At 39.9% G+C, this 12,440-nt stretch overlaps 1 protein-coding gene across 9 annotated transcripts in view; it reads left to right on the top strand.

Moving 5' to 3' along the window:
- The window catches only part of AHCYL2 (adenosylhomocysteinase like 2), a 190,236-nt gene that overhangs the window by 161,645 nt on the left and 16,151 nt on the right, over nucleotides 1–12,440 (top strand). For all 9 annotated transcript variants that reach the window (XM_086395718.1, XM_086395717.1, XM_086395725.1 and 6 more), the window contains 5 exons: nucleotides 2,446–2,540; nucleotides 5,109–5,215; nucleotides 8,098–8,214; nucleotides 10,173–10,236; nucleotides 10,716–10,804. In XM_086395718.1, coding sequence (XP_086251844.1) covers nucleotides 2,446–2,540; nucleotides 5,109–5,215; nucleotides 8,098–8,214; nucleotides 10,173–10,236; nucleotides 10,716–10,804 — 472 coding nt within the window. The remainder of the gene's footprint in view (nucleotides 1–2,445; nucleotides 2,541–5,108; nucleotides 5,216–8,097; nucleotides 8,215–10,172; nucleotides 10,237–10,715; nucleotides 10,805–12,440) is intronic.

The raw sequence follows: 12,440 nt of genomic DNA, 5'->3' as shown, positions 1-12,440 counted from the left end.
TCCAGAATGGTTTTACAAAGCTGATTTTAAATCCAGTACATCTCCACATATGAATAGCTCCATCCCTCAGCCACAGACCAAAGAACCTAAGCAACTGTTCAGCTTTGAGTGTGGTGTCAGCTAGGCTTTTAGTAGTGTTAGTCACTCAGTCCTGTCCGACTCTTTGCAACCCCATGGACTGTAGTCTGCCAGGCTCCTCTGTCCATGGGATTCTCCAGGCAAGAATACTGGAGTGGATTGCCATTCCCTTCTCCACAAACTAACTTTTCAAAACCATACCAACTGATGATTTTGTATTTGTGATATAACAAGCCTAGAACCTAGAATTGTTGTCACTCCTTTAATAAGGTTCCCCTGTCTGCCTGGGTGACAGAATTTATGGAGGCTGTTGTCTCATTATGGTTTTAGGATTGAAAGTGAGAAAATACTTAGAATAATAAAGCTAGACCCGCTGGACACAAGTTTTCCTGGGAAATACTTTGTCCCAGGTGGCAGTTGGTAACCAGACCCACAGGCATGATGTGCAGCCTTAGGAGAAATATGTCTCACATAAAATGACTGGAAAGAAGAAAGCAGCACAAATAAATACCACCTCAGATCAACTTTCCTGCAGTTTATCTTGTTCCTACAGTTTTGAGGATTGAGGAGTAATACCCTTTTGCCTCTGATATTTGACAGAGAACCCTAATATTGCTGGTAGTGCCATGAAGATTGGTAGCCAAGTGTACATTCCTTCTCCCCTGGACTTGACCTGATTGTTAGTCAGCCCTCTTAAGTTCTCGTATCTCCCTTTAGCCAAGGTCTGTCTGTCTGCATTTTCTGAGAATGTTGTCCTCTACCCTCTTTTTTAGACATTGTGTTTTGTCCTCTTTATAACCTGACACTTTGACACCAAGTGTAGATATTTATCTGGAGTTGGAAAGAAGAGTTCTTTTTCTGAACCTCTTGCCTAGCCTATAGTATCTGTTAGGCTGTTTCTCCTTCAGGATGGCTTTTCCTGGAGCATTGATTAGAGCAGTTCTGTTGTATTTCTGAATTCTCTTCCCCTTTTCCGTAAATATTGGTCTTCTATATTATTGCCAATTTTTGTGGCTTACACCACATTAAAAGCCAGAGACCCTTTAACCCTGATGTGGACTAATACTGCCTTTTCAAAATCTACAAGGCTATTACCACTATTAACTTTTCTCTGTGCTCCTCCATATAGCCTTAAAATGTGGGCTTTTGTGAAGACCACTTTGAAACACAGGAGCGTTGAAACCTGGTTGGGATACTGCCAGAATGGGTAGTTTTGAAACAAAGGAAGGACATGGTCTATCCACTCGACATTGTTACTGGCAGTTGCTCCCTTAAAGCCCTTTCCATTCATAAGGATTGTCAGGGAGGAAAATGGAGACGCTCTGTTAATTTCTGGTGAGTAAGATTTGGGGAGTGTTTGCCAATGGCAAGAAGAATAAATGACTGTGTCAGAAAAAAAGAAATAGAGAAGTGTGGACTTTGCCGGTTTCTTGCACTCCCTCTCTGACAGCACAACACAGATCAGGGTACAAAAATTTGCATCAGAGCTCATGAGAAATTCTGGGAAAGTTCTATAGTGCATGTATCTCTCCTTTTGCAAACACTGTCAACATTTTATTTGTTCTTTCATTTACATTAATTTGTAAGATTTTTATTAATGTGTAAATTATGTATAGAAAGTGCACATATATAAATATGTAGTTCAATTAATTGTACATATACATTCATTTTTTTTCCAACAAATGCTTATTGACTGACTCTAAGGGCAAATAAGAGAGTCTTTGCACTGAGAACCTTATATTGTAGTTGAGGAGAAAAGACACATTTACAAACAATGATAATACAAGGACATATATGATAATGCCACAACAGATCATACGTCCACATTCAGTGTACCAGCAAGGGGCTAATAAAAGATCAGATTCCATGAGAGATCACTTACAGCTGAGTTAATAAGGCTTCATTAGGAACATGCCACTTAACTGGCCAGTGAAGTGTAGCAACATTTGAACAGAAGAAGAAGAGTGTAAGAGTTTTCCTGATGAAGAAGGTGGAATGACTAAGGTAGAGAAGCAAAGAAAGATCAAAATGTAGTTGGGAAATGGTGGGAATTCTAGTTGGACTAGATGAAAAAGTACATATTTCTAGTTTCCTCTTTTTTGCCTTTAGTCATATTTTTAGCATCCCTCATACTCTTGGCCCTTTTGTTTGTCCTCTTTGGTCTAACAAGAATAAAACGACCATCAAAGACGAAGGAATGGATAAAGGGGGCTGAAGACAATATTTAATCAGTGAAGAACATCAGCCTACGAAGTACGGCAAAACAAGTTTGGAACTGGGAAAAACTAGCATCTCATCTTCTTGCCAAAACTGAGGGTCAGCCCTTTTTTCAGGCTTTAATGGTTTCTCTTTGTTCTTGTTTCTCAGGATTTCCTGTGTTTGCCTGGAAAGGAGAGTCAGAAGATGACTTCTGGTGGTGCATTGACAGATGTGTGAATGTGGAGGGCTGGCAGCCAAACATGGTGTGTTAGGTTTCTGTTAGCATAGTTCATTGGGACCTGGGGGTACAGGGAGGGAGGATGTAGCCTGGGAGAGGGTTTCCCAACAGGAAGGAAGATGTTTCCTTTTTCATCTGATGCACCTGGGCTTCCAGCAGAACTAGATGCTTATGCTTAGGACATCCCAAGAATATTAAACCTCTTTATAGCCTCAAAGTGCTTATAATTGTCAGTGCTGATCTTAGAAGTGCTCATATTCATCAGCAGCGTTAAAATACTACTCTGGGTTCACACATGACTGGTTAAAAAGTAAGATGAATGAGTTACTATCCCCTAACACTGCTCACCAGCACCTCCCCCAACACACACAGCTCCAGTGGTACATAGCTTTCTCTCTAGAATCACATGCTAAATTTATAGTAAACCTGAAGGGATCCAAGTTCAAATTTCTTCTTTATTCATTTCTCACCTTAGGAAGTTGGGGCTTTTAATTTTTGCTTAGTTTTTATTTTTGTTTCACTTTTTTTAAAAGTGCTTGAAGTCTGATAGCATATTAGATTCATAAGGGGAAGCACAAAGCTGCACAAGTACAATGTACTCCTACTTTGCAAACCTTTCTGGATAGGAGTGAGAGGAGAAATTAAGGAAATCAACTAAAAACAAGAATCCTTGAAGCTCTAGTCCAACTATTACTTGCTGCTAAAGACTGCAGAGCAGGCTTTACCTGGGAGACAGAAGGAGAAGCAGCCTGTCTTTCTAGATTCTGTGATGCAGGTCATAATGCACCAAGAGTTGATTTGAGGAAAGCTGGGTTAAAACCTTTGTATCCTCAAAGGGAGGGAGGAGTTGGCTGCATGATGAGTCAGCTCATTCCAGCACACAGAGTGTGACTGACAGAGGTTCTACTGGGAATAAAATATTAATGGTATAGTCACGAACATAGGGAGGACAGGGCATTGTACATAGCAAGCATTTACAGATTGTAGATCAGCACAAACTGCTGGAAAGGTTGACAAAGTGAGTAAGACAAGAATAAGAACTGTGACCCCAGAAAACAGTACCCATAATCTTTTTGGATCCTGTAAAGATCTAGTACTTTTACTTGCTCGCTAACCTCAGGAAGATTCCTGAGTGACAAGAATTTTCTGCAGTAGAATGACAGACTGATAATTATAGGCTTTATTCATTAAATAAATATTAGGGATAGCAACCACCTGCCTGTATTCAAAATCTTTGTTAAGAGGAAAAAGTGGATGAGAATAGTTATTCTAAGATACTGTCTTTCCTGTATAGCATGTTTTGTATGCTAGGGATCAGAGGCTGCAAGGAAAAATGCCATGAGGGATTTCATACATGTAAAAAGGGAGAGAGAAATGCAGAGGACCCTTTCTGTTCCTTAGGGACTCTGTTCTGAGGGTTTCTACCACAAGAAAAATGGAGCACTGACTTACAGTATGGAGCAAGTGTAAGAGTGAGTCCAGCCTTGGATCTCTACTCCCAAATAAGGTTTGGTGGAATCAGAGAAAATAGATTAACAGCAGGAGCAGAATTGGGAATTCCCTGGCGGTCCAGTGGTTAGGACTCCATGTTCTCACTGCCAAGGGCCTGGGTTCAGTCCCTGATCAGGAAACTAGGATTCCATAAGCTAAGTGGTGCTGCCCAAAACAAAACAAAAAAACAAGGGCAGAAGCAAAAAAGAGGTCAGGTATTAGACACAAGATCGGAGATTGTGTGTAGGCAGGGATCCAGGATGGCGCCTTTGACACTTGTGGAGTTAACTGATGGAACTGCAAAATGGGCACGTGCCAGCAGAGGGCAGCTCAGTCGTGTGGGTCTTTCTGGGAGAGTGGATGTGACAATTTGGAAAGTCCTGCCAAGCATTTCTGACAGCTAGGTAAAGGGCTGAAATGCCACAGCCTACTGCCTAATCGTATTCTAAGCTGATCTTTCTTTAGCTTATTTATAATTCAGAAACTTTCCTCTGCTGATGAAAGCTCCAGTGGGCACAGCTTTGTGTTTGTCTTTAATCCCAACCTGAAATAGTGATGAGCTGTTCAGAGGCATGCTTGCACACCTACATGCTGCACAGTTCCCTAGTTATTTTTAATTTGGTTTATAGAGAGTGTGAGGTTGTGCTAGGCAAAACCCTACAGTGCTGCCTGAGCATTTTGGGTAGGAGAATGCCTGTGCTTTGGGAGAAGTAAAGGATTAACAAATACAGTTTTATAAGCCATTGTTCTGGGAGAGAGACTAATTATCTGGTTTTACTAAGCTTTCACTGATTATATTCAAAGTCCTGAATTTAACTACTATAAATATGCTATTAGGTTTAAGCTTTCTGACTATAGTACAGTCAGGAGCTAGTGGTCTAGATGATCACTTAAGCTATTAGTCCATAAGAAAATCCTCATGGCATTGCTGTATAGTTTGATCCTCGTAGGTATGTCATTTGGGAAGTTCACTTGGCTGTGAGAATTACAGTTGACCTTTCATCTCACTGTCGTTTTCTTCTGTATAATGACCACTGTAAATTACTTTGTTTAACCATTTACAAAATTTTAAATATGACATTATTGATGCTTATTATTCCAGATCTTGGATGATGGAGGGGATCTTACTCACTGGATTTATAAGAAGTATCCCAACATGTTTAAGAAAATCAAGGGCATAGTGGAGGAGAGTGTTACCGGAGTTCATAGGTAAGATTTGACATAGGCATGCTGGCTTTATACAGCCTGGACATATGTTCATGTAATCACATACTTACAGAATTGTTGTTGCTGTTTATTTGCTAAGTCATGTTCAACTCTTTGCAAGTCCATGGATGGTAGCCCACCAGGCTTCTCTGTCCATGGGGTTTTCCCAGGAAGAATAGTGGAGTGGGTTGCCGTTTCCTTCTCTAGGGGATCTTCCCGACCCAGGGATCAAACCCAAGTCTCCTGCATTGGCAGGTGGATTCTTTACCACTGAGCCACCAGAGAAGCCCACTTATAGACTACATTATGTTAAAAATTAGAATGATGCTCTGAAATGATGAGATCTGAATCCACATACTTGTGTTTTAAATTAACAACACAAATAACAAACTTAAATAGTGAGGAGTGGATAGCGGAACAGTGTGGGCCTCATGTTTTCTAGCACTGTAATACAATGACTGCTTGTCTTTTTTGGACAAATTCACTTATTGAACTTCTGCATTGAACCAATAACTGCTCTAAAAACCATGCTAGGGATCTTGCAGTGGGGAAAAAAATTCTGGTCCCTCAGAGAGCTTACATTCATACACAGAGAGCAAGTATTTAGGGTTCTGTTTCTCAAATGAGTCTTAATTCCCTGAATACAATTTAACCATTTCTGTTTCCTATTATTTACCCAGAAAGAGCTAAAGTAAGAAAGTTTTAGGGAAATAAATTCTGAATAAGCCACTATCACTGCTTTCATTATATTGTGATCTTTTTGAATGTATAAAACTATGAATTGTCCCAAATTTTCAAACTTTTAGAAAGAGGTGAGTTTTGAATAAAACATCTGGTTCTAACTTTTAGTTGACTGAATTTAAAAAAATAAATAACCCTACATATGGATATATGGACTTCCCAGGTGGTGCTAGTGGTAAAGAACCCACCCACCAATGCAGGAGGTGTGGATTTGATCCCTGGGTCAGGAAGATCCTCTGGAGAAGGGAATGGCAGTCCACTCCAGTATTCTTGCCTGGAGAATCCATGGACAGAAGAGCCTGGTGGGCTACAGTCCATAGGGTTGCACAGAGTCAGACATGACTGAAGCGACTTAGTATGCGTGTAGATATACATATTTAGCAAATTTGGAAAACTCAGCAGTGGCCACAGGACTGGAAAAGGTCAGTTTTCATTCCAATCCCAAAGAAAGGCAATGCCAAAGAATGCTCAAACTACCGCACAATTGCACTCATCTCACACGCTAGTAAAGTAATGCTCAAAATTCTCCAAGCCAGGCTTCAGCAGTACATGAACCATGAACTTCCAGATGTTCAAGCTGGTTTTAGAAAAGGCAGAGGAACCAGAGATCAAACTGCCAACATCCGCTGGATCATGGAAAAAGCAAGAGAGTTCCAGAAAACCACCTATTTCTGCTTTATTGACTATGCCAAAGCCTTTGAGTATGTGGATCACAATAAATGGTGGAAAATTCTGAAAGAGATGGGAATACCAGACCACCTGACCTGCCTCTTGAGAAACCTATATGCAGGTCAGGAAGCAACAGTTAGAACTGGACATGGAACAACAGACTGGTTCCAAATAGGAAAAGGAGTTTGTCAAGGCTGTATATTGTCACCCTGTTTATTCAACTTATATGCAGAGTACATCATGAGAAACGCTGGACTGGAAGAAACACAAGCTGGAATCAAGGTTGCCGGGAGAAATCTCAATAACCTCAGATATGCAGATGACACCACCCTTATGGCAGAAAGTGAAGAGGAACTCAAAAGCCTCTTGATGAAAGTGAAAGAGGAGAGTGAAAAAGTTGACTTAAAGCTCAACATTCAGAAAATGAAGATCATGGCATCTGGTCCCATCACTTCATGGGAAATAGATGGGGAAACAGTGGAAACAGTGTCAGACTTTATTTTTCTGGGCTCCAGAATCACTGCAGATGGTGACTGCAGCCATGAAATTAAAAGACGCTTACTCCTTGGAAGGAAAGTTATGAACAACCTAGATAGCATGTTCAAAAGCAGAGACATTACTTTGCCAACAAAGGTCCGTCTAGTCAAGGCTATGGTTTTTCCTGTGGTCATGTATGGATCTGAGAGTTGGACTGTGAAGAAGGCTGAGCGCCAAAGAATTGATGGTTTTGAACTGTGGTGTTGGAGAAGACTCCTGAGAGTCCCTTGGACTGCAAGGAGATCCAACCAGTCCATTCTGAAGGAGATCAGCCCTGGGATTTCTATGGAAGGAATGATGCTAAAGCTGAAACTCCAGTACTTTGGCCACCTCATGCGAAGAGTTGACTCATTGGAAAAGACTCTGATGCTGGGAGGGATTCGGGGCAGGAGGAGAAGGGGACGACAGAGGATGAGATGGCTGGATGGCATCACTGACTTGATGGACGTGAGTCTCAGGGAACTCCGGGAGTTGGTGATAGACAGGCGTGCTGCGATTCATGGGGTCGCATAGAGTCAGACACAACTGAGCGACTGATCTGATCTGATCTGATACTGAAATTATGAAATTAAGACTATTTGAAAGTTAAAATTGTTGCTTTAGAGTAGTGGGATTAAAACAGTACTTAAAAGTTTCTCATAATTAAAAAGAGATAAAACTAATAAGCAATTTAAAGTTTTACATTTTAATCCTTAAAATTTAGAGGTGGGTTAAAGATTTTCCCCATGTGCCTTTTGATTAAGATCTTTATTTCTAAGCTGTATATAGACTCTGGAAAAAGTATTCTCTATTTCTGTATATATACTTTATAGGATGAAACTAGTTGTGTCTCAGGCTCTCATGCCTACTCAATTAACTTATTTGTAAAATTTGATATGAAACTGATGGATTGTAATATCTCATTATTTTATGTTCTTTTTTATTTCCTTTTTCCTTAGGCTCTACCAGCTATCCAAAGCTGGGAAGCTGTGTGTTCCAGCCATGAATGTCAATGACTCAGTCACGAAACAGAAATTTGACAACCTCTACTGTTGCCGTGAATCAATTCTTGATGGGTAATGGATTATCTTTGGAGTGAACTTCAGTTGTTGAATTGAGGTTCTAAATTTTTTGGTTTTGGTTGTTTCTGGAAATGATTTGTGTAGCACCTCTAAGCTGTATACAGACTCTGAAAATGTATTCTTTGTTTCTATATATATACCTTATAGGATGAAACTAGTTGTATCTTAGACATAATATTTTATAACACATATCATACTCAATATTTTATAACCCAAAGATACCTTTGCTATCACTATTACATCATACTCAATACTCAGTATTTTATGACATAGAGTTACCATTGCTATCGCTATTGCAAGTGAATCTATTTTACTTAAAAAATCAGACCAACTCCTGTCTTTTGGTGACAGTTTTTACTTTGTCATCCTATCAAGACTGGAAGTCAGTAACTAAAGTCAGTATAAGTAAGTATCTTTGGTGATTTAGGAAAAGGTTCCTGGTATTTCTCTTCCAGGTCATGTTGTCATGACTTAAGTTACAACCATCATAACAGTTCTTTGGCCATCTGGAAAATCATGGTGAGCAAAGGGTCATTTCCCAGAGGCAAATCTGTGAGGACTACAAGTCTGAAAAAAAATCTACTTAGATATAATATACCAAAAACTGTGTTCTTCCAGAACCCAGTTGCTGTCTGCACTTGTGTCCTGACATTTCTTCTTTCTTGCTAAGATGACTCAATAATTCTATGTATGAAAGCATTAAGTTGGTTTAGAATACTGCCAAACCAAATGGTTTCCATCATATATAGGTTAATGGAAAAGTGAAGAAAGGGCCTGTGGGCCACATTACCAGACTGAACATCAGGCAGATTGGAACACCACAGGCACTAGTGATTTCCTTGCTGGTGCTGAGCCAGTCCAGGACCATTCTAAGCCATGACTGTTGAATACGGTTGTCGCCAACCAGACTTACCCTCATCACTTGACAGAAATTGCCTCTGCACTTAATTGATAGTTACTGAGTCTTATCGGGGTTCATGGAGTTACACTAGTTCCTAGTGAGTGGAGTTGTCAAGTCATTAAAAAGATAGATTTCTACTTTCCCTTGGGGCATTTTTAGACTCTTTTCAACAGGAGAGGTTAACCAGATAGATGAGTAGAAAGACCCACAGACATTTGTCAGAACTGTCTCAGAATGGCAGATTTTAGTTGAAAAGTTTCTTCTGCCTAGCCAGGGCTTCCTAGAGAAGGGAGATCAACCAGACCTAAAGAGAAACCAGAAACTGCTCCTACAACTTCTTCCAAGAGAGCCTGAAAACAGTAAGGACCTTTATTCTAGCCTCATAGAGACTCAGAGACAAAGAATTAGAACATGTCTGCAAAGGACTCAGCCCAGAAAACTCACTGCTTATGCAGTCAATGTTGGCATGTTTCATGGCTCTTCTCCACCTTGTTGCCTATTACCCTACCTGAATTAATGTGGGACCTATTGGCCATTGTGATACTACTAAATATAAGACTCATTTATCAATATTATATTTTATGTATCTCATTCAATAAGCTAGAAAGTTTACATTAAGCCAGAGCTCTGTCACCTCCTAAATAAAATTACATTATTTTTATTTACTTTTTATCTTTATTTCCAAATATTATATATTCTAAATGTTATATAATAAATATATATTGCTTTTATGTTTAAAAGTTACTTTGTGGTCTATAACTTCTTCCCTTTTGCACTACTCCCAGGACAAGGGGAAAAAAAAGAAAAAACCCTCACATATAGATGGAATTGATTGGATAGCATGGAGTCAGAAAATGCATATTTTATTGAGCTTTTCTTTCTAGTCATTAAATAGTTTCTTTAGAATAGAAACCAGGCTTACTTTCAACATTCAAAACAAAGACCCAAAACCAAAAAAAAAAAAAAACCCACCATGAAAACAAAGGGACTCAATCTAATCTTAAGGGAGAAACTAGAGATTTTTTCTGATTGAATTTTTCTTCCCCTGTAGACTTAAAAGAACAACAGACATGATGTTTGGTGGGAAGCAGGTGGTAGTCTGTGGCTATGGAGAGGTAAGATTTAATCTTTCAGTTATTAGGAATTTAAAATGTATTTTGCAGAAATATACTAGAACTTTTCACTTCTGTGGACATCAAACTACATTCATTTACCATTTTAAATGGGGAAAAAGTAACTTCAGAAGCCCTCTGGTTAAAGTACAATCTTTCTTTTTCCCTTTGCATTTTTGCTATTTTTTCCTTAAGTTGATTTTCTGACTGTTCCAATGCGCTGTTTGCGATGTTCTTTTAGCTTGTGTTTTGATTATAAATCGTGAGTGTGGGTGTACTTGTGCACATGCATGTGCTAAGCAGGGCTGAAGAGTTTGTTTATGAAATGCATTCATTTATTTTTTTTCCTATTTCCCCCAAGCATGAATCTATTCAGTGAAATTCCCTTTGGGGGCGGAAAGGAGGGTACACTTCTCCAGAAGCTTTGAGGAGCTGTTTTCTTCGTGACTTTCCTTATCATGCGTTCTTTCTCCTCTCTCCAGGTCGGGAAGGGGTGCTGTGCTGCCTTGAAAGCTATGGGCTCCATTGTGTATGTGACTGAGATCGACCCCATCTGCGCTCTTCAAGCCTGGTAAGCATGCACAAGGAGATCTGCTTTTTCCTTTGCAGCACTGTCTAATGTGATCTTGTAACTGCCTCCAAAGAATGGCCTTTTAACGTAACATTTTCTCTTGGAGGGGCCTGGATCCTGAGAGGCTGGTATTAACTGTAAGCACCCGTCTTTCAAAGACCTAGGAGCTCTGCTCTGGGAGAACAGAGATTATCAGAGAAGCTAGAATTTGCAACTCCTGTGCAAGCAGTAACAGGGGACACCTTGAGTCAGAAAACAGGTAGCCCCTTCCCAGCTCCACATGCCATCCCTCTCCCTTTGAAAACAATGATCAAAAAAGAAATAGGCTGGCGTCAGATCCTTTCCAAAGTGATGCACCTAAAAGAGCACTTCTGTCACATGCCTCCCCCAGATGCGTCACCTCAGTGTGATCAGGAAGAAATGTCAGACAAACCAAGTGACGAGTAAAATCTACTAACTCTGATTGAAGGATACACAGGAGTTGTTTGTACTGTGCTTATAATTCTTAAGCTTGAAATGATTCCAAAGTTAAAATTTAAAAAATAGTTCCTCTCATCTGTAAATTGTGTGTAATCTTATCTACCTCAATTATGAAAGTTCAGAAAATAATTATATAATTATTATGATAATGCTCCCCTGGTGGCTCAGATGGTAAAGAATCTGCCTGCAGTGCAGGAGACCCAGGTTCAATCCCTGGGTCGAGAAGATCCCCTGGAGAAAGAAATGGCTACCCACTCCAGTATTCTTACCTGGAGAATCCCATGGACAGAGGAGCCTGGTGGGCTACAGTCCATGGTGTTGCAAAGAGTTGAACATGACTGAATGACTAACACATACATTATAATAAATATATAACTATGCACAGTGTAGAGGGGCTGTCACATAGTACATGCCCACTAAGTGGTAACTTATTAAAATTGTCTCTTGCCACCCTCAACAGGATAGAAATATTGGATAAAATCTTACAGAAAAATGAAATGAACTTTTTGGCCAACTTAGTACCACTGTCCCTGAAAACAACCACACAGTCCCCGTGTCTGTAGCCTGAATAACCCACTCAGTCTTTACCATTAACCCGCCCAAGGAAGGCACCCACGATAGATGAGGCATGACATTTCCCCTGGCCTACCACTCCTCACACATGCCAGCCATCAACCCACAGTTTTCTCCAACAGAGGTGTTGACTTTGTCTAAGTCAAGGCCCAGCACACAAGGGGAACTGTCACCATTCTAGCACTTTCAGGGTTTATTAGAAAAACCTAAACATGCTTTAATACTGATTGAGATACTGATTCAAACTACCTTATAAACGTGAATTGAGCACTTATTCTATGTTAGGTACTCTGCTCTGTGGTGAGAATGAATAGGATGAGTGGAAGAATGAAACAAATTCCTGCTTTTAGAAGCACACAGACAAATAACCGCCATGCAGTGTAATAAGGGCAATGATAGAGATAAATAGCACATGCTTCTGTGGGGGCACTAAGGAGGAATATCTAACTAAAGAGCAGGAGATTTAAAAACTTCCAATTAAAAAAAAATGACCATTAAACATAAATAAAAGATAGAGCAAGGCGGGGTAGGGTAGAAAGAGGTGTCAATAGAGCTGAGTCTTGAAACTTGTTTAAGTGACTTC

This window comes from Bos grunniens, chromosome 4, assembly GCF_055505025.1.
Source record: "Bos grunniens cultivar Pamir isolate PY7600 chromosome 4, Bosgru_T2T1.0, whole genome shotgun sequence".
In the NCBI taxonomy this organism is placed as follows: Eukaryota; Metazoa; Chordata; class Mammalia; order Artiodactyla; family Bovidae; genus Bos; species Bos grunniens.
This window is presented reverse-complemented; position numbering and strand designations above follow the sequence as displayed.